General features: G+C 59.7%; 1 protein-coding gene across 4 annotated transcripts in view; it reads right to left on the bottom strand.

Annotated features, from left to right (window-relative positions):
* Positions 1 to 4,104: 4,104 nt before the first annotated feature.
* Positions 4,105 to 21,158, bottom strand: part of PAK4 (p21 (RAC1) activated kinase 4) — a 46,454-nt gene continuing 29,400 nt past the window's right edge. For all 4 annotated transcript variants that reach the window (XM_004271311.4, XM_033430987.2, XM_033430989.2 and 1 more), the window contains 9 exons: positions 15,641 to 15,714; positions 14,055 to 14,312; positions 10,755 to 11,216; positions 10,122 to 10,562; positions 8,622 to 8,755; positions 8,270 to 8,396; positions 7,030 to 7,155; positions 5,643 to 5,777; positions 4,105 to 5,119 (listed from right to left, as the gene is read on the bottom strand). In XM_004271311.4, coding sequence (XP_004271359.1) covers positions 4,964 to 5,119; positions 5,643 to 5,777; positions 7,030 to 7,155; positions 8,270 to 8,396; positions 8,622 to 8,755; positions 10,122 to 10,562; positions 10,755 to 11,216; positions 14,055 to 14,258 — 1,785 coding nt within the window. In that variant the 5' untranslated portion in view covers positions 14,259 to 14,312; positions 15,641 to 15,714 and the 3' untranslated portion in view covers positions 4,105 to 4,963. The remainder of the gene's footprint in view (positions 5,120 to 5,642; positions 5,778 to 7,029; positions 7,156 to 8,269; positions 8,397 to 8,621; positions 8,756 to 10,121; positions 10,563 to 10,754; positions 11,217 to 14,054; positions 14,313 to 15,640; positions 15,715 to 21,158) is intronic.

Here is a 21,158-nt window from a genome sequence, read left to right as displayed (position 1 = left end):
CTGTGGCATGGTGATTGATGGCTTTGAACCCTGCCTCTACCACTTTCTTGCTGTGTGACCTCAGGCTGGTGACTTCGAGTCTCTGTTCCTCAGTCTCCCAGCTATAAAATGGGACAGGAAGGTACTTCCTCGGAGGGCTGCTAGGAGGGTTGTGTTAGTTTCCTGGGGCTGCCATAATGAATTGTCACACGCTGGGTTGCTTAAAACAGCAGAAATGTATTCTCGCACAGTTCTAGAAGCCGACGTCTGAAATCAAGGTGTCAGCAAGGACTTGCTCCGTCTAGAGCTTTAGAGGGAGAAGACTTCTTTGCCTCTTCCTGCTTCTAGGGGCTCCCAGTGCGGTTTTGCTCGTGGCCCCGGGACTCCAATCTCTGCCTGTCGTCACAAGGTCTTCTCTGGGTGTCTCTGCCTCTGCTTTTCTTTTCTAAGGATATTTGTCACTGGGTTTAGGGCCCATCCAGATAAGCCAGGATGACCTCACCTCAAGGTCCTTAATCACATCTGCAAAGACCCTTTTTCCAAATAAGGTCACAGTTACAGGTTCCACGGGGACACGTCTGGTTTTTTTTGGGGGGGGTGGGGAGGGGACACTAACCCACTACAGGATTAAATGAGGTAGAACTAGGAGCTCAGCAAAGCGCTGGACACAGTAAGGTTTTGATGAATGTTAACTATTCCCTTGATTTTGCTTGGCCCACATGATATTGTTAAATGTTTTTCATAAGTTGCCTACCTTTGAGTTCAAAAGCTTTCACATGAAAATGAGGATCTCTTGAGGAAAATCAGAACATTTTGCATCATTGGACCAAACCCCCGCAAGGCCAAGGAGCCCTGAGAAGTGACTGACCTTCGAAGGGGCGTGTGTGTGGCCACTTCCCCTGTCCCCAGTGTCACCTGCCTGGCCCTGGGGCATCAGAGTTGGAGCCTCCTGGACCAGATCTGTCCTGCTCACTGTTGCAGCCCCACCGCCCAGCCTGAGGCCTGGCTCAGAAAGCCAGTGAGGGACCCAGGACTTCAGGCCTGGCCCTCGTAGGATGTATGACCCTGGGCAGGCCCTTCCCCTCCATGGACCTCAGTCTCCACATCTGTGAAATGGGGGAAGGTGTGAGATGATTCCTGGGCCCTTCTCGTTGTGGGGCGTTGGCAGGAGGCAGGCACGAGTTTGAGGTTACCAGTGACTTACTGTGGCAGATAAACTGCCCTTCTCAATCCTGGCTGCCTGGATAATTCTCATTTTATATACCTGTGACCAGACTCCAATCCGCACCAAAGGGGGTTGCCCTTTGCTCACAGAACAGACCTTCAGCATGGCCTTCAAGGCCTTTATTCCTCCCAAGACCACTCTCTCATTCATTCATTCTTTCCCTTTAGCCCACTCCTTCTTCCATTCTCCTCCCTGTGAGCCATTCTGTTCCGTAAATGAGTCTCTTTTTTTGGTCTTGCCAAATGAGGACTATTCTTTTATGTCCACAATTTTTTGATTTACAGACTTGGTTGGCTTGGCTCCCCATTCCCATGGGCACACTTGGTCCCTGGCTCCTGATGGCTTCACAGGAGCCCTTGCCTTGTGCCCTCAGATCCTGCATGAATACTGCATGGTCCTGAGGGAGAATTTCTTTGGGAAGTCACCCAGGAGCGGAATTACTGCAAGATACGTACGTGCAGCACTTCATCTGACTAAGCCAGACTTTCATTTTTACCAGATTCGTACTGTTAATATGACAGCTCATCGCTGAATTTGCTTTTCTCTGATTACTAATTGGTTTGAGCACCTGTGCACATCCCTGTTGGCCTTTTAATTTGGTATAATCAACTTGATTTTTTTCTTCAAAATTTGTTTCTTTGGGGGAGTTTTCAGAAGTCCTTCTCTGCCCCTAGCTCATCAATTATTTTCCTCTATCAACTTTATAGTTTACCTTTCACAGTGTTTTTTTTTTTTTTTTTTAATATTTATTTATTTATTTATTTTGCTGCGTCGGGTCTTAGTTGCGGCACGCGGGATCTTCGTTGCAGCATACGGGATCTTAAGTTGCGGCGTGCAGGCTTAGTTGCCCTGTGGCATGTGGGATCTTAGTTCCCCGACCACGGAACAAACCCACGTCCCCTGCATTGGAAGGCGGATTCTTGACCACTGGACCACCAGGGAAGTCCCCATGGTGATATTTAATCCAGCTAGGGAAAAACACTGTCAAAACAGAACTGAGATAATAGAAGGTTTTCATATTTCTACTGTTTAATCCTCAGCCGCTGGCCAGAAGTAGCAATTGAACGTGTGAAATGTGGCTAGTGCAACTGAGGGACCGAATGCTTAATTTTATTTCATTTAATTTAAAAGTAAATAGGCACATGTGGCTAGTGGCTACTGCCCTGCACAGCACTGATCTCGGGTTCCCTTCTTTCATTGTATTTGGTAGGGATTCAGTTTTCTTTTTCTTAATAAAATGAACCAATTTCTTCAACACTATTATTAAACAATCTATTTCCCCCCTTCAATTTGCTCCTGCGTACACTTGGGCCTGCCTCTGGGTTCTCTGGGGTGAAGCCTGGCGAATGTAGTGACTAGCAGGGATGGCGGATCACGATTCTACAGAAGCGTTTTTTTGTTTTTTTGGCTTTTCCATGCAGCATGTGGGATCTTAGTTCCCCAACCAGGGATCGAACTCGTGTCCCCTGCATTGGGAGCGTGGAGTCTTAACCACTGGACCGCCAGGGAAGTCCCAGTAATAGAAGTTTTAATTAGACACACAGTCATCCAGAATAAAGACTACATTTCCCAACCTCCTTTGCTGCTGGGTGTGGCCACGTGACTAAGCTCAGGCCAAAGAGGCAATGGTGAAAGCTTTGGGGTCACTGCCCTTTAAAAGGAAGGGGTATGCCCTCCTATTCACGTGGGAGAGGTAACAATCCTAGGATGGAGGAGCAGCAAGATGGAAGGAAGCTGGGACCTTGCTGACTGGGCAGGACTGAGTCCCCCACTCCTTGGCCTCTTATTGAGAGCAACTGTAGATCTCAGTGGTTCTCAAACTTGAGGGGGCATCAGAATGAGGCTTCACACTGCGATGGCTTCTCCTGCTGCAGAGCAAGGGCTCTAGAGCGCAGGCTCAGTAGTCGTGGTGCACCGGCTTAGTTGCTCCGCGGCATGTGGGATCTTCCCGGACCAGGGCTCGAACCCGTGTCCCTTGCATCGGCAGGCAGATTCTTAACCACTGTGCCACCAGGGACGTCCTGTACTATGCTTTAAATCTCTGTGTTTATCCATCTAGATCATGTGTGTACTTGGCCAGGCTGACACAGAAACAGTGCCCGGATCCCTGGGGGACTCAGGGCCTGTGGAGAGGGGTGCTGTGGGGTAGGGGCTGACAGTGGGGGCGAGGCAGGACTAGGTCGGATTCTCTGGCTCCTCTCCACACACTTCCAGCCCACAAACCAGACTGAGGTCCCTGGTGCCAGTGACGCCTGGAGGGCTCTGGGAAGGGGGTCCCCTCCTTGGTCTCTCAGTGTCCCCAGGAGGCCGCTGCTGCCCCGACACCTCCCAGGGTGCTGGGAAGGACATACGCCGGGCCCACACTGGCCTGGGGCAGTCACTGCCCAAAACGCAGAAGCAGCGCCGTCTCCTGTTGGCCGGATTCTCTCCTCTCCCTGAGACCCGGCCTCAGCCTGGAGGGCAGGACACGGCCAATGGAATATTTCTGAGGCTGGCAGCTCCTGGTCCATCCGTCTTAGCCGACGCCCCAGCAGCCCATCTGCCTGTTGACCGGTTTCCTAACATCAGCTCACCAAGGATCAGTTCCTACCCACTGAACGCACTCCAGACAACCTTTAAAATAGGTTTCCAGCAAACTGCAGATTTGGCAAACTGGTCATCATGGCACATGGACTGGTAAACTGGCTGCTTCCAGGCCTGGGGGGCATCAATCCAGCCCTGTAACCGGCTGCTTGGACCTGGAACTCCCGCCCACCCACAGACACGGCCCTGGCCCTGAACTGGGCTGGAATCCTGGGGTCAGCCAGGCCTCCCTCCCAACCCTAGAGCCCCTCCCCATCAATTCTCCCCCCAAGACGGCCTGGACGGGGGTGGGGGGGTCTCTATGCACACTGCACACACACAAAACAAGAAACTGGTTTAATTGTAAAACTAAGTTGAGGGAGGGGCGGGCGGGGCTGCGCTGAGGGGGCAGGAACCCGATTCTTCAAGCAGTGGTCCTGTCCCCGGTGCCACCCCGCGGGACAGGGACCATCCGTCCCCAGATGGGGGCTAGAGTGTTATAAAATGACAATATAAATAGACTTCTAGAAAAGAGGAGGCTGTTCCAGGTGCAGTAGTCATGTTCTGCAGAGGCTGGGGGTGGGTGGGAAGCCCTGACCCCTGTCTCCGCATCCAGCCACAGAGAGGGGTGTGGGGCAAAGGGAAAAGGCCACTCTTCAGACATTCATGATCGACCCCCGCAATGGCTCAGGGGGGAGGGGCTGTGGATCAGGCGAGGTCTCAGAGACACGCACTCGCAGGCTGGAGGACAGAGGAGCTGGACCTTCTACATGCACACATGCGTGTACACACACACACACACACACACACACGCGTGCGCACGCACACACACACACACGCACACACACCTCTTTCGTAGTGTTGTCTCCACCCCTGGCGGCCCCCACTGCAGGTTTCCAGTGATGGGAAGGCCGCCCGTCCTTCCTGGAGAGAGGACAACACTGGGGCGGGCCTGTCCCAGAGGGTTGGCGGGTCCTGGGAGCCTCGTGTGCTCCCACAAGTCCCTGCGCTTTTTTAAAAGTCCCAAAATCAAAACGGCAGTTCAGTAGTAGGGTCCCGCACACCCCCCAGCAAGGAGGGCAGAGCCATACAGAGTGTCTCCTGGGCTGGGAGGGGCAGGGGCCGGCCCTCCACTGGCCTCTGGCAGGGCAGGGGTGACCCAAGGGGCTCTTTGGTTCAGGGTCAGGGCGCTGGGCCTCATCTGGTGCGGTTCTGGCGCATGAGGGGCACGATGCTGGCGGGCGGGCCCGCTTTGGCCAGGAATGGGTGCTTGAGCAGCTCAGCCGCCGTGGCCCGCTGTGCCGGGTCACGCACCAGCAGGCGGTCCAGGAAGCCCTTCAGGGATGGCGACACCTGTCAGGAGGCGGGCGAGAGGGTCAGGGGGTCTGAGAGCCAGCTCCACTGCTCACTCGCTGTGGGGCCTCAGTCTCGTCCTCTGTCAAATGGGCTGACAACATCTACTGCCTAGGGAGGGGGCAAAGAGGTCCCAGGAGCTTGGCCCGAGGGGCTCATTCCCTCCCCATTTCCAAGGTTCGGCAGGACCCTGGCAGCAGCTGGGCCCTGGAGGCACCCCTTTCTCACCAGGCAATTCCTTCACCACGAAGGCCCCTCTCCTGGACCTGGCTATGCTGTGTGCGTCTAGCCAGGCCAGCCTAAGCACAGCTTCTGGGATGTGGGGTGGTGAGGGCACAGAGTTTACACAGACACTCGAGGCCTGGGGGACACGGGGGTGACCCAGCGCACAGTAAGCGCCACCTCGGGAGGGAGCCATCCATACCCCAGTGCTGCCCGCACCCAGCGCTCTGCTTGGGTTCGGGGCTGGGTGGAGCCCTGTCCCCCCACCCCCACCTGCCTGCCGCCTGCGGGAGGGGCCCACCTTGTGCAGGTTCTTCAGTCGGGGTGGCAGGTTGTCCCGAATCATCTTCATGGCTTTGAGGGGTGGCTCATTGAAGTAGGGGGGCTCCCCATCCACCATCTCGATCACCATCACCCCCAGAGACCAGATGTCCACCTACGGTGGGGACGGGGCAGCAGGGCTGAGCTGTGCAGGCATGGCCAGTGCTCGAGGGACACCCACAGAGGGATGGCCCTGGTTCTGTCTTTGCCTCTTCGCTCCTCGAATCCTTGGGCCCTGAACACCCTCGCTGATACCTAGCCTGCCGGACCCTATGCACTCCTCACCCAGGGAGCCCTCTGAAGGGTTCTGCCCACCCAGCATCTATCCCCTTCTTTTTTGCTAACCCCCCTCCTTCCCCTGGGTTCCTCTGGAGAACTCCCTCTCCCCTACTTCAGTCCATGGAGCATGACCAGGTAGCCTAATCGGCAAGAGTCCGGACACAGTAATTGGTTCAGGAACGGGCACAGGACCCAAGCTGAGCCAGTCACAGTCAACCCTGAGACTTCAACCAAAATATTCAGGAAAACAGTAGGGCTCATGTGATGTGTTCTGGAGTTGCCAGGGTCATGTCTGTGCTGACCAGGGGAGCACCTGCCTGAGTGAAGACTACAGGGGGGAAATTCTAGGGACCCACAGCTTTCCATTTTGCTAAATCCGTTTGAGATAGTTTTGTCACTCACAGGCAGTCCTGATTGAGATGGTCCCTCAGAATCTCCTCCCAGCCTCCCCTCCCAGTGTGATCCCACTCCTGCCTGAGGTTCCCCCAAGATATGCTTCCAAGGGCACCTTGGCCAGGCCCTGGGTCAAGCCTTGTTGACTGGAGGAATCCTCAGGGCCACAGGCCACAGCTCAAAGACCAGGCAGGTAACGGCAGGGAGTGAAGCAGGTCAGTGCAGGCAATAGAGCTGGGTGGGGACTACGGCCAAGACGAAGGCGCCCCTGCACTTGCTAACGTGGAGCAGCCCCTCAGCGCCTGCTGACTGTTGCTGTGCGGGAATTTGGCCTCCACATGGCCAGAGCTCTTGGTTTTCTGACAGAGGATAAAATGCAGACTTTCACGTGAGAGCTCTTTTTAAAATGCTCGCAAGAGCATCTTCAGAGCACGTCAGCCAGTTTGTGGCCTCTGCCCCAGGCTGACAGGCAGGGCCAGGGCCAGGGCCACTTCTGCTCAGCATTCTGTTCCCAGCTAAGCACTGGCCTGGCTCCAAACTAGAGCCCAGTCAGCAATGAGTGCACGCAGCCATGCCTACTTCTCCCCCAGACTGTCCCCAGGGACTGAGCCCCCTCACCCCCAGCACTCTGGCTGTTCCGGACTGTCACAGCGTAAACCAGTGCCGAGCGGCACGGCCGGCCACCTCTGGCTCACCTCTGGCCCGTAGGGGAGGCGGGAGATGAGCTCCGGGGCCATCCAGTAGGGCGTGCCGACCAGGGACTTCCTCCGGGGCACCTCCTTGCTCACCTGGGCACAGAACCCAAAGTCCGACAGCTTCACCTGCAGCAGGACGTAGGCAGTAGGGTCAGAGGTGCTGGTGGGGCAGGGTGAGCAGAGGCATCTACCTAATTGATTCCTTGGCCTCGGACGCGCTGGGTCTCCACGATGCTGCCCAGAGGTCAGAGCCTCTGGGGAGCTCTGCCGTCTCCTGGCTGGGGCCCTCAGCCGTGTCACCTGCCCAAGATCGCACCATCTGCCTCCGTGACAGGGTCTGCGCTGGGGCTCTCGGGGGAAGTGGCCCGAGTCCCAGGGGTACCAAAGACTGGGCGGGGACTCAGACTGGGGCTGGCTCCCAATGCTGTGCCCTGGGCCCCTGCTTCCCGGCAGGAAGCACACCTTCAGCTGGCAGGTGTCCAAGGGGGGTACAAGGGGACACAGCCTGCCTCTGCAACAGCTACGTCCCCAGACCAAGGATTTATACCTTTGCTGGAACTGTGGGCCCTATCTGGACTCTCGAGGATGTCTGTGGACCCTCCCACCCCCAGAGAGCATGCTGACACATGTCCCCCAGACACATCTGCAGACACCTTTAGGTGTTCGTGGACCCCAGCTGAGACTCCCGGTGACACTGAGCCTTCCCCCCACCCCCCGCCTCTGCTGATTGGCGTAACGTTCCTGGGGGAGGGCGGGCAAATCACCAACAAGAATTTGGTGAAAGTCAAGGGCCCCCTCCCACTGAAAATCATGTTCACTCTTGGAATATAAATGCAGGTTCTGGTCACTGTGGACCACCCATGGACCTCAGACTCAGAACTTCAGTCCAGAAGATGGGAGACGGGACTGGAGTCCACAGCCCACGCCTGGATGCCAGGCTAGGAGCAGGTTCTCACGTGGCCGAGAGGCTGGCCACCCAAATGGAGTCTCCCCTCTCTGGGCCCAGGGCTAGCCTACAGTTCCCAACGGCCCGTGCTGACGGCAGAGCCCCACCAGCCTGAGCCCCTGACCGCAGGGGCAGAGGCCGCACTCACGTGGACCCCTGACTCTGGACTGCTGCCCAAGGAACGAAGGAACTTACTGCTCCTCACGTGACTGCACTCGGGGGTCAGAGCACACCCTACCAGCAGAGGGAGAGCTGGGCAGAGGTGGGGGAAGGCCAAGCCACCCCGTTCCTCACCCTGCCATCGTGGGTCAGCAAGATGGAGTCGCTCTTGATGTCCCGGTGGATGACCCCCTGGGCGTGGAGCACGGACAAGGCCTGCAGCACGGCCAGGCACACGGCGGCGATCTGCTCCTCGTTCATCCTGCGGGGGAGGGTGGGTGAATGACGGGGACAGACAGGGCCCCGCCCTGGGGTTTAAGGGGGACACAACACTACCCTGGGCTTTGAGGGGGACATGGCCCCACCCCAAGGGGTCTGGAGGGGGCCAGTCCTATCGTGGGAGAGGTCTGAGGGGGCCCAGGTCCACCCTGGGGAGCCGGGGGAGACAGCAGGCTGGCTGTCACAGGGCCCAGCTGTCCAGCAGTACCTGGTGTGGGTGACGATGTCGGTGAGGGCGCCTCCCTCCAGGAACTCCATCACCACCCAGAGCTCGTCCCCGACCAGGTAGCTGTTGTACATCTCCACCACGTTCTCATGCTGGTAGTCCCTCATGATCACCACCTGGGCATGGGAGGCCGGGTTGGCGCAGCGGAGGGAGGACGGCCAGCCCCTGCCGCCGGAGCCCTCCCCCCTCCCTCTCAGCCTGGGTGTGGACCCTGCCACACTGCGGGTCTGCTTCCACCCGTCACTCCTGCTCATCGGGGTCCCCCTGGGCTGTCCTCCCACGGCCAAAGTCAAGAGACCTCAAAGGCAGCGTGGGCCTGACGTCTGCACTCTATTCCAGGGGTGCTCCCGCCCCGCACACACCCCACACTTCTGACGCTGGTCTCTGACCAGCCCTGAGCTGGGCTGCGAGTGGCTCTGATGGCCAGGCTGGTGTCGGGAGAGGGAGCTGGAACGAGGGCGTCTAAGCACAGGGCTGAGACCAGAAGGCCAAGCAGGTACTAGGCAGGTCAGATAAAAGGCAGTGGGGGGTGGGGGGGTGGGGGAAGAGATTTCAGGGGCAGGAAGGCCTAGCAAGGCAAAGCCTCACGGAGCTGGGGGAACACGATGCTCACAGGGGCCACATTACACGGGGCAAAGCTGAGGAGTGTGGAGAGGTCAGGAGGCAAGAGCTAGAGTCGGACGACCCTGGACCTGACGTCCTCCTGGGATTCCTGCATCAGAGGCCGGGGGCTGCTCCCAACACAGATTCCTCTCGGGAAGGAGCCAGGGGTCTGCCTTTGCAACATGCTCACTGGTAGTGAGCCCCCCAAGGGCCAAAGCCTGAGGTCAGACAGAAGCGAGGCCTAGATGGGGGCGGATCTCAGATGCGCGGCCAAGAGGCCAGGCCTTTGCCCTGTGGGCACCAGGGGGCGCTGCAAGGGGCAGTAAAGGGGTGTGTGGCAGCCCTTTGGCTGTGGTGTGCGGAATGCCCAGGGGGCAGGGCCGAGCAGCAAATGGGCTACGTGGGGACAGGAACGGGGATGGGGGAAGGAGTGACAGGCTCAGGACTGACAAGCCAGGGTGGGGGCCAGGGAGGTCCAGAGCTCCGGCCTGCGGACAGGAGTGGCGGGGCCTCTCTGAGACAGGGAACCAGGAGAGGCAGGTTTGGAGTACACGCTTCGGGGCCAGCATGGGACTTGGTGGGTATGAGGGGCCTGGAAGGCACGCAGAGGGTGGGGCTCAGGGGGATTAAGGGAGCCTGGAGCTGGGGCTCGGGGCCTGGCCAGGAACAGGACAGCCGTGGCCATGGGTATCGTGGGGACAGAGGAGACAGCCTGGGGAGGTGTGACGAGTGAGGACAGGAGCCGGGCCCAGGACCCAGCCCTGGGGAACCCCATCCCCGAAGGCCCTTTCCCCTCCTCACCCCTATGTGCCCTCAAAAGCCACGGGGCGGAGGAGCCCCAGGAGGCGAGGTGAAGGCGGGGGCGGGGCAGCGGCCCACCTCATTGAAGAGCAGCTCGCGCCTCTGCTGCTTGCGCAGGTCCATCTTCTTGACGGCCACCAGCCGGCCCGAGCTGCGCACGGTGGCGATGCACACGATGCCCGTGGAGCCCTCGCCGATCTTGATGAAGTTGTCCAGGTAGGAGCGAGGGTCGCCGGGGTCCACCACCAGTTGCAGGGCAGCCCGGAACTGCTCGTGGGACACTCGCTGGGGTTCCCGCTGTGGCGAGCGGGGTCCGGGGGGTCCGGGGGCGGGGGGCGCAGCGGGGGCGGCGAGGGTGCGGGCTGGAGGGGCCAGCTGGGGCTCGGAGGCGTGGGGGCCCAGCACTCCAGGGCTGGGGGGGCCGTGGGCTCGAGCGGGGGGCCGGGAGGCAGAGGAGGACTGGGGGACGGCCAGGCCCCCCACCGATGGCCCATTGGGGGCCACGTTGTGAGGCTCCCCCTGCAACAGAAAAGAGAGGCGGCTGTCAGTGGAGGGGCCAGAGGGACGGGGACCCCGGCTGTGGGACAGACACATGGTGGTCAGGATGCAGATGGACGGTGGGCTGGGCACAGGTTGGAGTCGGTGGGTGGCAACGGGGAAGCTCCGGGCAAGGGGACAGTGGGGCGGTCCTGGGGCAGGGGGAGCAGTTACCTGGGCGCCCCGGGATGGGTGGTCCGTGTCGGCCCGCGGGTACGTGTTAAAGGGCCGGCCAGCTGCCACTTTCGCCCCGCTGGCCAGACCGGCAGGCTGGTGGGGGGTGCCGACGTCAGGCCCAGAGAGGGGCCGCTTGTCCCGGGAGGACTCCTGGGGCCCCCCTGAGCCCTCCCTGGAAGACTTGGGCCTCTTGTCCGGCCCCACCCGCCGCCTGTCTCCACTGCTGCCACCCGCCTCGCTGCGACCGGCAACCCGGCCTTGACCGCCCGCCTTCTCTGGGCCCCCTCTGGCCGTGGTGGCCTGCTCCACGGGCATCCCGTTTTCCTGGCGGGCACGGGCGGGTGGCGGCGGGCTGTCTCTCCGCAGGGAGTTGGAGCGCGTCACCGACATGTTCTCAAACTCGTCGAGCAGCAGCGTGAGGGCCCCATCCTTGGCGCCTTTGCTGCCCCGCACGATGGTCTGGGGTCCGGGGCAATGGCGGGGTGGGGGCCGGGCAAGGAGGAGGGGGACACAGGACGTGTATCCGACACACGAGGACAGGACAACACAACACACACACAGAGACAAGACAGAGACGGAATGAAGAAATGCCATGGGTGATGACAGGGCGGGGCGGCAGGGGGGGCGGGCAGGAGCAGGGAGGCCCCTGCTGCCCCTCCCCCAGCACCTAGCCTTGGGTGGCAGGAGGGGAGCGGGAGGAAAGCCTGCCCATCCGACAGGCTGTCGCCCCCCCCCCGTGGGCTGCACCCGTCTTTTTCTTGCTCTCCGGACTGGGGGGCGGTCCCCGCCCTGTGGGGTGCAGGGGAAGAAGGGCAGAGACTATGCCACCCCATAATCAGCCCTGGAGAGCTGCAAATTACAGGATGCTGGGGCCGGGGCCCAGCCTGGCAGTTCCTCCCCTGCAGCCTGCCAGGGCTCTTAACTCCAAACCACGCTCTCTGTTCCTCTGGAGGCTGAGGGTGGGTTAACGGGAGAGTCAGAAAGGTTTGGGCCCGAAGCAGAGGTGCAGGAGTGCCCCAGGAGCAAGGCTGGCAAATGCAAATGCCTGTGTAAAGCCTGTCCTGAACCCACCCTCACCCGCCATGGCCACCATCCTGATCCAGGTCACAGCCTCCAGGGTTCCCCCTGCCCCCGACTCAGCTCCAGGCACATGGGCTTCCTAACTGCTCCTAAAACACACCGGACACACTCCAACCTCAGGCACTGGCTGTTCACACTGCCTGGAACGTCTTCCCCCAAGTTTGCCCTGAGCTCCCCTCCCCAACACACCCCCCTTTCAGGTCTTTGCTGGAGGCTTTCGCTGACCGCCCGTGGTCTGAAATGCCAGCCCCTAACACTCCCTATCCCCCTCCCCTGCTTTCCTGTTCTCTAGAGTACTTAAAACCAGCTGACGTAAAGCATGCGTACAGCTGTCCATGGCCTGCTCCCCCAGTGCAATGATCGTGAGGGAGGCCATGGCTTCCTCCTGTCTGTTTCTGTTCTGGCTGGTATGCAGAAGGTGCTCAATAAGTATTTGCTGAACCCGTGAGTGAGTGAGTAAGGCAGGCAGGCTGGGAGGAGGCTGAGGGGAGCAGAGCCCATGCCCCTCAGCCCTGTGCCGTCAATCACTGGCAGGCAGGGACACAGGCTGCCAGACATCCTAAAGCCAGAACCACTTCAAATGTGCAGAAAACACAGATCCCACAAAACCCTCCTACAGGCCGCCGTACCCCTGTGGGGCCAGCCCCTGCCCCCGGCCTCTCCTGGGCTTGGCTGCCAGCCTAGAGGCCTGGCCTTGCCCAGGGGCCCAGCGAAGCAAGGGAGACACCTGGTCAGGCTTTGGTGCTGGAATAAGAGGTCGAGAAGTCCCTGGGGGTTGGGGGAGGGTCTGGGAGGACTAGGGAGTTTCTCAGCCGAGGGCAGCAAACACAAGCGCCCACAGGGGCCCCAGGAGAGTGCCAGCCCGTGTGGCACCTTTGTGTGGCTTAAGGTGCCCCTTCCTCCTGGCAGACACAGTCCCAGGTAGGGCTCGTGGCTGGCAGGCCAAGCAGGGGCTAGATTTTAGGAAGCGCCCTAGTGCGGGCATAACCAGCAGACAAGCAGCCACAGGGCCGGGTAGGGGATGGAACTGAGGTGGGCTGGGTGGGGCCTGTGGGCCCAGAAGAGCTGGCACCCCGCCTGCGGTGGCAGCTGCCCCTCCAGTGGCCCCAGCCGATCTGTCAGGAGAAGCCAGAAATAGAGATTTGGATGTGAAGCCTCTTGCTTTTTTAGGCAGTGGCAGAGAATTCAAAGTATCCAAAAGCCCCCTGCCTGGGGCACATGAACGCCTCAGTGGGCTGCCAGCTGGAGACCCTGGGGGAGAGCTTCCGCGCCCCGCTGGCCCGGGGCGGGGCAGGATGAGTCAGCCCTGGGCCTGCCCCCTGGCGCTGAGCCTGCTGACCAGCCGGCCCATCTCCACCCCTCCGAACAACCCGGGTTGCGTTCCCTGGCCCACGGCCCTTCCTGGTTCCCACTGCCCTTCAGATAAAGTCCGTGCTCCGAGGCCGGCTTCGCAGGCTGCGGGGTGCCGCAGCCCCTGCCCCCAGACCAGCCTCACCATAGGCCACGCCCGGCACTGGGATCACGGAGACAGGAAAGGAGTTAAGAACATGGGCCTTGGAAACGGACCTTGATTCAAATCCCAACTCTGCCCTTTTGCTCAGATGGCAGGGAAAAAACCCAAACCAAAAACCCCCAATGCTTCATGTGGGCCGTTTCCTCTACTAAAAGCCCTGCCTCTCCACCATTTGCCCCAATGACTCCTCCTCGTCCTCGGCCCTCAGGGCTCAGCTCCGGTGTCACCAACTCCAAGAAGCTGGCCTGGACCCTGGGGCTGGTCAGGAGCCCCCTCTGGGCTCCCCCAGCCCAGCCCTGAGCACTTGGGGCAGTCGCCATGAGGGAACGAGTCTGTCCCTCGTCCTGAGATGAGGGCCCGGTGAAGGCCCAGGACAAGTCTGTGGTGCTGGGGACCGGAGCACAGAGCTCAGGGCGTGAGCCTCCAAGGACAGGAGCACGACTTGGGGCTGGTGTGGGGGACTGTCGGAGGGTCAAGGTCAGTGTAGAGTTCTCAGCAAGGTAAGGGGGGCATCAGCGTTGAGGCCAAGTGAGGGATCAGTGGGTGGAGGGGTGAGTGAAAGGTGAGGACTGGGGCGTGTCTGTGTGGAGCTCAGCAAGGGAGGGGGAGGTGTTGGCCTTAGGGTCAAGTGTGGGGTTGAGGGCTGGGGTCACCCCAAGGGGGTTGGCGTGGGTCAGGAGAGGCGGTGGTGGGCACCAGCATACCTTGGGGGCCCCAGGCTGGATGGAGGTGATGCAGGCGGGGTCGATGAGGGGCTTGGGCCGGCGAGCTGACTCCTCGATCAGGCTCTGCCACTGGCGGGGCAGCCCCGTGAACTTCTGCTCGTGCTGGTCGAAGCCCGTGTGCACGCGGTGCTCGAAGTTAGACGGTGCCGAGATCTCAACCCGCTTCTTCTTCTTCCCAAACATGGCGCCAGGCTCTCAGCGTGGTGAGGGTGCAGAGTTGGGCTCCTGCCGGCAGGCCTGTGGGAGGGGACGGCTCGCCAGAACGTGCTATTCTCCTCGATCCTCTGGCCCCGCCCTGGTCCCATCCATCCTCCTCTCCTCCCTGGTCTCCCCACTCCCCCCCGCCCCCTTCCCAGTCTGTCCCCCACATGCAGCCCAAGGGACCCTGTGAACACCCGAGTCAGGCCCCTTGCTCAGAGCCCTCCTGTGGCTCCACCTCACTCAGGGGAGAAGCTCAGTCTTCCCGTGGCCCGCCCCACACGACCTGCCCCATCACTTCTCTGCTCTCATCTCTCCCTCTCACTCACACTGGCTTCCAAACCTCAGGGACTTGCACTGGCTGTTCCCTCTGTGGGGAATACTCTTCCCCAGTATCCACACACATGGTCCCCTCCCTCCCTTCCTTCACAGTCATTGGTGACTCCTTTCCTGAACACCCCAAGAAAAGGAGTCCCCATTCCCCACTGTCCTTCCATCACATTTCATAGCATGTTTAACTTCTGGAAATTCTGCTGCTCAGTCTTGTGTTTACTAGTTCAGTGTTTAAAACCCCCATCACTAGACTTTCATGCCCCAGGCCAGGTCTCACCTGCCCAGTTTCCTGGCATCCCACTCCCTTGTCTCGGCCACGCCCAGCACACAGTATCTGCTCAGTGACTGGTTCCTGAAGGCCAGCTGACACTATCCCTGCTTTTCCAGCCTGCACTCTGGGCTGGAAGCACCACATACCTTTGGTTACTTGTTCAACAAATGGTTACCAAGCCCCTGTCCTATGCGTGACCCCTAGGCAGCCTTACTGCTATATGCCCACTTTACAGATGAGGAGACTGAGGCTCAGAGGAGGGAAGTTCCTCACCAAGATCAGAGCGGGGAAAGAGCCACTTCATAACAGATACTAACAGACCAAACAGTCCCTGTCTTTAGGGCCTGTGGTCTCCAGTCCTGTACTCAGAACAGCACCGGCACAGAGTAAATGCTCAATGAGAGCTGATTTAAAAACCAAAGGGGCCGAAGAGGACATGTGTGATGGTGGTGTCCCATAGGGGGACCAGAGAAATGATGGGCAGGGGAGCCAGATGGCCAGAGTGCAAATCTCTCTCTGTCGCCTACTACGTGTGACCTTGGGCAAGTGACCTAACCTGTCTGTGCGCTGGATCAGCCCCCACAGGGCTGCCGAGAGGATTAATGAGTTAATACGAGCAGAGCTGGGTGCAGGGCTGGGACACGGAGGGAGGGCCCCATCGGCATTTGCTCTTCTGATGATTAGGATGACTCCTAGCCACGTCTGGGGAAGGGGGCCCAGGTGTTGCCCCCCAACCCACACATGGGCCCTGAGTCCCACAGACCTGGTTTGATGCTGGCTGTGCTAGAAGTGCCCTTGGGCACGAGATGTCTCCTCTTGGGGCTTCGGGTTACTCATCTGTAAAGTGGGAAGAAAACATCATTTGTCCATTATTCGTTCGTTCATTCATTCAGCAACAACTCACTCCTTTGTGTCCAGCCTTGCGCTGGTTGGTGCTAGGGATACTGCGGTGACTGAGACAGCCCCTGACAGCCCAGAGTGGTCAGCGCTGGGGTCACAGAGTGCCAGACCCAGCCTGGAGGGATGGCAGGGCTGGGGATAAGGGAGGTTTCCCAGAAGAGGGCCCGTGTGAACGAAGACCCAAAGAACTAGGGGAAATGCACTGGGTGGGGATTTCTGTCTGGTTCATGGCTGGCTCCCCAGAGCCTGGCACAGTGCCCAGCACAGGGTCGGCCCCAAGCTCAGTGAGTCTCGTGACCTAGCAAGGATGCTTGCGTGTGTCTGGGATGCGGCCCCTGCAGCCCCTGGTTCCACTCCCGGCTCCTTTCGCGGAGCAGCTCTGTGAGGTAAGGACGAAGAGGCTGCCATCCCCAGGCCAGAGGTAGGGCCATCAGTGGGCAGTGATCCAGGGGAACCGGTTTGGCAGCAGGAGCCGCCCAGTGGGAGGCGGGTGGGGACCCAGCAGCCAACCTGCCTCAACTGGCCTGGGCCTCCCGGCCAGCAGGTGACCAGAGCCAGGGCTCCCCCAGGGGTCCAGTTTCCCTGCCTGCTCTGGGGTGGAACAGGCCTGGCCAGGGTGAGGGGCCCTCTGCCCCAGCCCGTTCTCTACCCTGCAAGCCAGGAGCCCCTTCAGCAGCGGTCCCGCATTCCAGCCCCCGGAACGCTGCCTATCCCGCCCGCCCAGGCTTGCATTCCTGGCCCACCTGCCAGAGGCCCTGACCTACCCTGTCCTCTCTCCAGGCCTCTCTGCCCTCGACTCTCTCCCAGTTCCAGCTCCTAGCCTCATCCCTACACGCTGACCTTCCCCCATCTTCCCCACTCCATCCCTCCAGATGTGTACACCATGTCCCACCACCTCCTCACTGCCTTCCCAGATTTGCCCCCATTTGGCCCTGGGCCCAGCCTCACTCCTCACCTTGGCCTCTCTCACTCTGCCTGCCCATCCTCCGCCCCCCAGCCCAGGACCTGCGGGCCCCAAGTCAGCTCCAAGCCCTCTGCACGAATAGGGTTAGCCACAGGACCCCTCACTAAACCCAGGAGAGGGAGGGGCTCAGGATCCAGACGGGGTGGGCAGGAGGCAGCCTGGAAGACAGGGCAGCCGACCCAGAAGCCCTGCCGTAAACCCCCGAGCCACCTATGCACACCGCCCCCAGCCCCGCCCCCAGCTGCCTGTGTGACCCGAAGGGGAAGGGGACAGAGGGGCACACCTCCGGATATTTGCCCGGGGCCAGCCCTTCCCTCTGGGTGCTGCATGGAGGGCAGGACAAACAGAGGAACCAACCGTGTTTATAATGATCAGGTGGGAGCCCCACCCTGGGGCAGCTCCAAGCACTGCCGGCTCCCCCGACCAGAAACCCCCCTTCCCACCAAGTCCCCAAGCTCCTGACTTTATGGGGGCCACGGAAGGGAGAGGAGCTGCTACATATAAAGGGGCCTGTGCCAGCAGCAGAGGAGCCGGGCAAAGAGTAGGTGCTGGGGTTCCCAGGCAAGCCCAGAATTTAGGGGTCAGACAGCCCAGGGCCAAGAGCCCAGCTCTCTGCCTGTGAAGTGTGGGTGAGCTGACCCACCGTGGGAGCTCACTGCATGGCCCTGGGCTAGCAGCTCAGCTGCTCTGTGCCTCAGTCTCCTCTTCTGTTAAAAGAGGACCATGACAGTACCTGCTTCCTGGAGTTCTTATAAGGAGTCACAGAGAACCCAGGCACTGATGGCCTGGCCCCAAGGCCAAGCGCACACAGCAAGGAAGCACGCGGTAAATGTCGGTCACTATCCCAGCAGCAGCCAACACTTAGGGAGCACCTACCGTGCCGGCCCCTCTCCTAAGCACTTGACCCGGAGTCCCTCATTTAATCTGCACGCCCGACCCCAGACTAAGGGGCCGTTTTGGGCTTTGTGTTACAGACAAGGAAGACAAGGCACAGAGAGGGCACCCCACTTGCCCAGGTCACACAGCTTGGGAAGCAGAGTGGACACAAGACTCCAGCCCTGTCTAACACAGAGCCCGGGCCCCGCCAGTTCTCAGAATTACGGCAGGTGCGTCCTTGGAGACTCGTGTGTGCCCGGGTCTGCTTGGTGTTCTGTGTCTAATCGCATTCCATCCTCACCGCTAACCTGTGAGACAGACACGCTCATCATCCCCAGTTCACGGGTGGGGAGACTGAGGCTCAGAGAGGGGAAATCCTTTATTCAGGGCACCTAGAATTTGAACCCAGGCAGTCGGGGACCGAAGTCCAGGCTCTTACCCACCTGTCCTGCGGTGGTGCTTCTGTTTTTGTCATGACCATCATGGTCCTGGCCTCCAACCCTTCCTCCCTCCTTCTCCACCCTCTCTATCCACACCCAGACCTTGCTCTTCCTCTCCTGTCCTGACCCCACCTGGGGGTGAGGGTCCCCAGCTCCTCCAACCTGCCCAGGCCCCCAGCGGTAGTGTGGGAGGCAGCACAAAGTGGGGCTCCAACCACCGCCACCCCCCACCCAGGAATAAGGAATTACTCGCCCTTTCCACGGGCCTTTGGCCTGTCGGTCTGCAGCAGAAAAGCTGTCCAAGCACCAGTCCCCACCACCAAATGTGGTTTACTGAGGCTAGCCCCAGTACTCACACCCCTACCACCACCACCAGCACCACCACCACGGGGGGCCCACGACCCTGCGCAGATGCCAATGCTGAGCTCACCGACTCCCCGGCACTTAGGTGGAGTGGCTATTTCACTCCCATTTTGCAGATGTGGAAACTGAGGCTCACAAAGGTGAAATCTCTCGCTCAGGTCACCAAGCAGAGGTGGGCCTGGAAGACAGTCTGATCCACTACAGAGTCAACATCCTTAAACTCCTCCCCGTGGCCCACGAGGTCCTGAGAGATCTGCCCATCAGCTCTCCTCCCACACGGCCCCTCGCTCACTCTGCCCCAGCCACTCTGGCCTCTTCACTGTTCTTCAAACGTCAGACATGCCCCCACCTCAGGGCCTTTGCACTGGCAGCTTACAACCCCCCCCACCCCACCCCGTGCTGGAACTCTCTTCTCAGTGATCTCCATATGGCTCCCTCCCTCCTTCCCTCCACCCACGTCTGCACACAAATGTCCCTGTTCCTGTCCTACCACTCTCTATGCCCCTTTCCTTGCTTTATGTTTCCTCACTGCGTTCACCATATACTGTGTGTGTATGTGTTTGCGTGCGTGAGCTTCTTCAGTGTCTGCTTCTTCCAACAGAATGTCAGCTCCACCAGGGCAGGGCCTGTCCTCTGTCTTGCTCCCCACTGTACCCCAATGCCTACAACACTGCGTGGCAGGCACTCAAGGAACACCTGGTGAACGAACACATTCGCCTGTACCCGCTATGCTACACCCCTGCTCAGACACCTCAGACTCTGCCCAGGCAGTACCTGTGAAACTCTGGCAGAGAAACCCCTGGAACTCAGAGGCAGAGGGTGAAGCAGTGACCCCAGCGACACGGCACAAAGGAGGACAGGGTGCAGCCTGCAGCCCCCAGCCGGGGCATAGGTGCCTCCGAAGCCCAGTGCTTGATCCCTCAAATGCAGGCACATTTCCATCCTACTCTAAAATGTTTATTTCAATTAAAAAAAAAAGTCTTTTGAATTATTTCACATGCGGGACGGGCAGTTTCCGACCTGTCCTAGCAAAAGCTTCCCATTTCCCAGTCACCCCCACGCTCACGTGTTCCACCATCAGACCTTTCATGACACGAAAATGGCACCGCCCTCCCCACCAAGGAAATCAGCGCACGTGGAAGAGCCAGATCTGCTAGTGTGACAACACGGTCAAGGGAGTGTGTGTGCGTGTGCGTGTAGAGGGCTCCTTCCCTCCTGCCCTCCACCTGCTCCAGCAGCCCTGAATAAAGCTGCCTCCCCATCACCCCGGCAGTGGAGGGAGCTGACTCAGCCAGGGCCCCAGGGCGCAGGGGCAGAGCAGAGGATGAGGCAGGGGCCACAGCCACCCCTTCCTAGTCACCAAAATGAAACTAAAGCAGGAAGGGGGCAATGAGGAAGGGCTCACTGGTCCCAGCCTGCGCTCAGCGCTTCCACCGCTGGTTCCCGCCCACCCTTCTGCCGTGATCTCCACCCACCAGCTCCAGAAGCCCCCTCCCTGCCTCAGTTTACCGCCTACCTCCCTGGGCGGTGCTCTGATGATGGAGGGGGAGTCTTAACGTGGCAGCCCATGGAAGGCTCTCGCTGCCCCCTGAAACCCCACACCGTCCCTCCTTCACACCTTTGCTCAGCTCTTGCTGCCCACCTGCGTGTCCCCCACCCCCACCCCCCATTCTCCTCCTGCCCTGAGCCTAGTTCCACCAAGGAACCCTCTGGCACCTTGTCCCCAGACCCTGCCTCACGCTTTGGGACTGACATGTGCTCAAGCCCCTCCTTGGCAAACACCTACTCTACCCACAAATGATCCATCACACTCAGCCCCCCACCCCTCCATCCAATCATCAATGTCCACCGAGGATTGATCTCTGCCAGGCCTGGGGCAGGGGCGCCAGGAGCGTCAGGAATATCCCTGCCCTTGCAGAGCTCACATCCTAGGGGAAAGGAGACAGTCAATAAATGAGATAAATCAGAAAAATAGCTAGTAAGTCAGGTGGTAAGTGCTGAGGAGAGAAATACAGCAGGGATCAGGAGGGTGTGGAGGGTGAGGGGAGGTGGGAATTTTCAGTGAAGTGGTCAGGGAGGGCCTTGCTGAGGAGGTGACGCTTGAGCAGGGACCCGAGTGGAGAGAGGAGAGGGAGCCCTGTGGGTAGCTGGAGGAGGAGCACCCAGGCAGTGGGAACAGCCAGTGCAAATGTCCTGAGGCAGGAACGTGCTTGATGTGGCCAAAGAGCAGAGAGGAGGCCGAGTGGCTGGGGCCGGGTGAGTGAGGTGAGAGAGAAGGGCAGATTGTGTAGGCACTTGTGGGCCGTGGGTAGGACTCTGGCTTTTTTAAAATTTTTTTATGTGGACCATTTTTTTTTTTTTTGCGGTACACGGGCCTCTCACTATTGGGGCCTCTCCCGTCACGGAGCATAGGCTCCGGACGCGCAGGCTCAGCGGCCATGGCTCAGCGGCCATGGCTCATGGGCCCAGCCGCTCCGCGGCATGTGGGACCTTCCTGGACCGGGGCACAAACCCGTGTCCCCTGCATTGGCAGGCGGACTCTCAACCACTGAGCCACCAGGGAAGCCCTATGTGGACCATTTTTAAAGTCTTTATTGAATTTGTTACAATATTCCTTCTGTTTTACGTTTTGGTTTTTTGGCTGTGAGCCATGTGAGATCTTAGCTCCCCGACCAGGGATCGACCAGGGATCAAACCTGCACCCTCTGCATTGGAAGGCAAAGTCTTAACCACTGGAT

This window comes from Orcinus orca, chromosome 20 (assembly GCF_937001465.1).
Source record: "Orcinus orca chromosome 20, mOrcOrc1.1, whole genome shotgun sequence".
Classification (NCBI taxonomy): domain Eukaryota; kingdom Metazoa; phylum Chordata; class Mammalia; order Artiodactyla; family Delphinidae; genus Orcinus; species Orcinus orca.
This window is presented reverse-complemented; position numbering and strand designations above follow the sequence as displayed.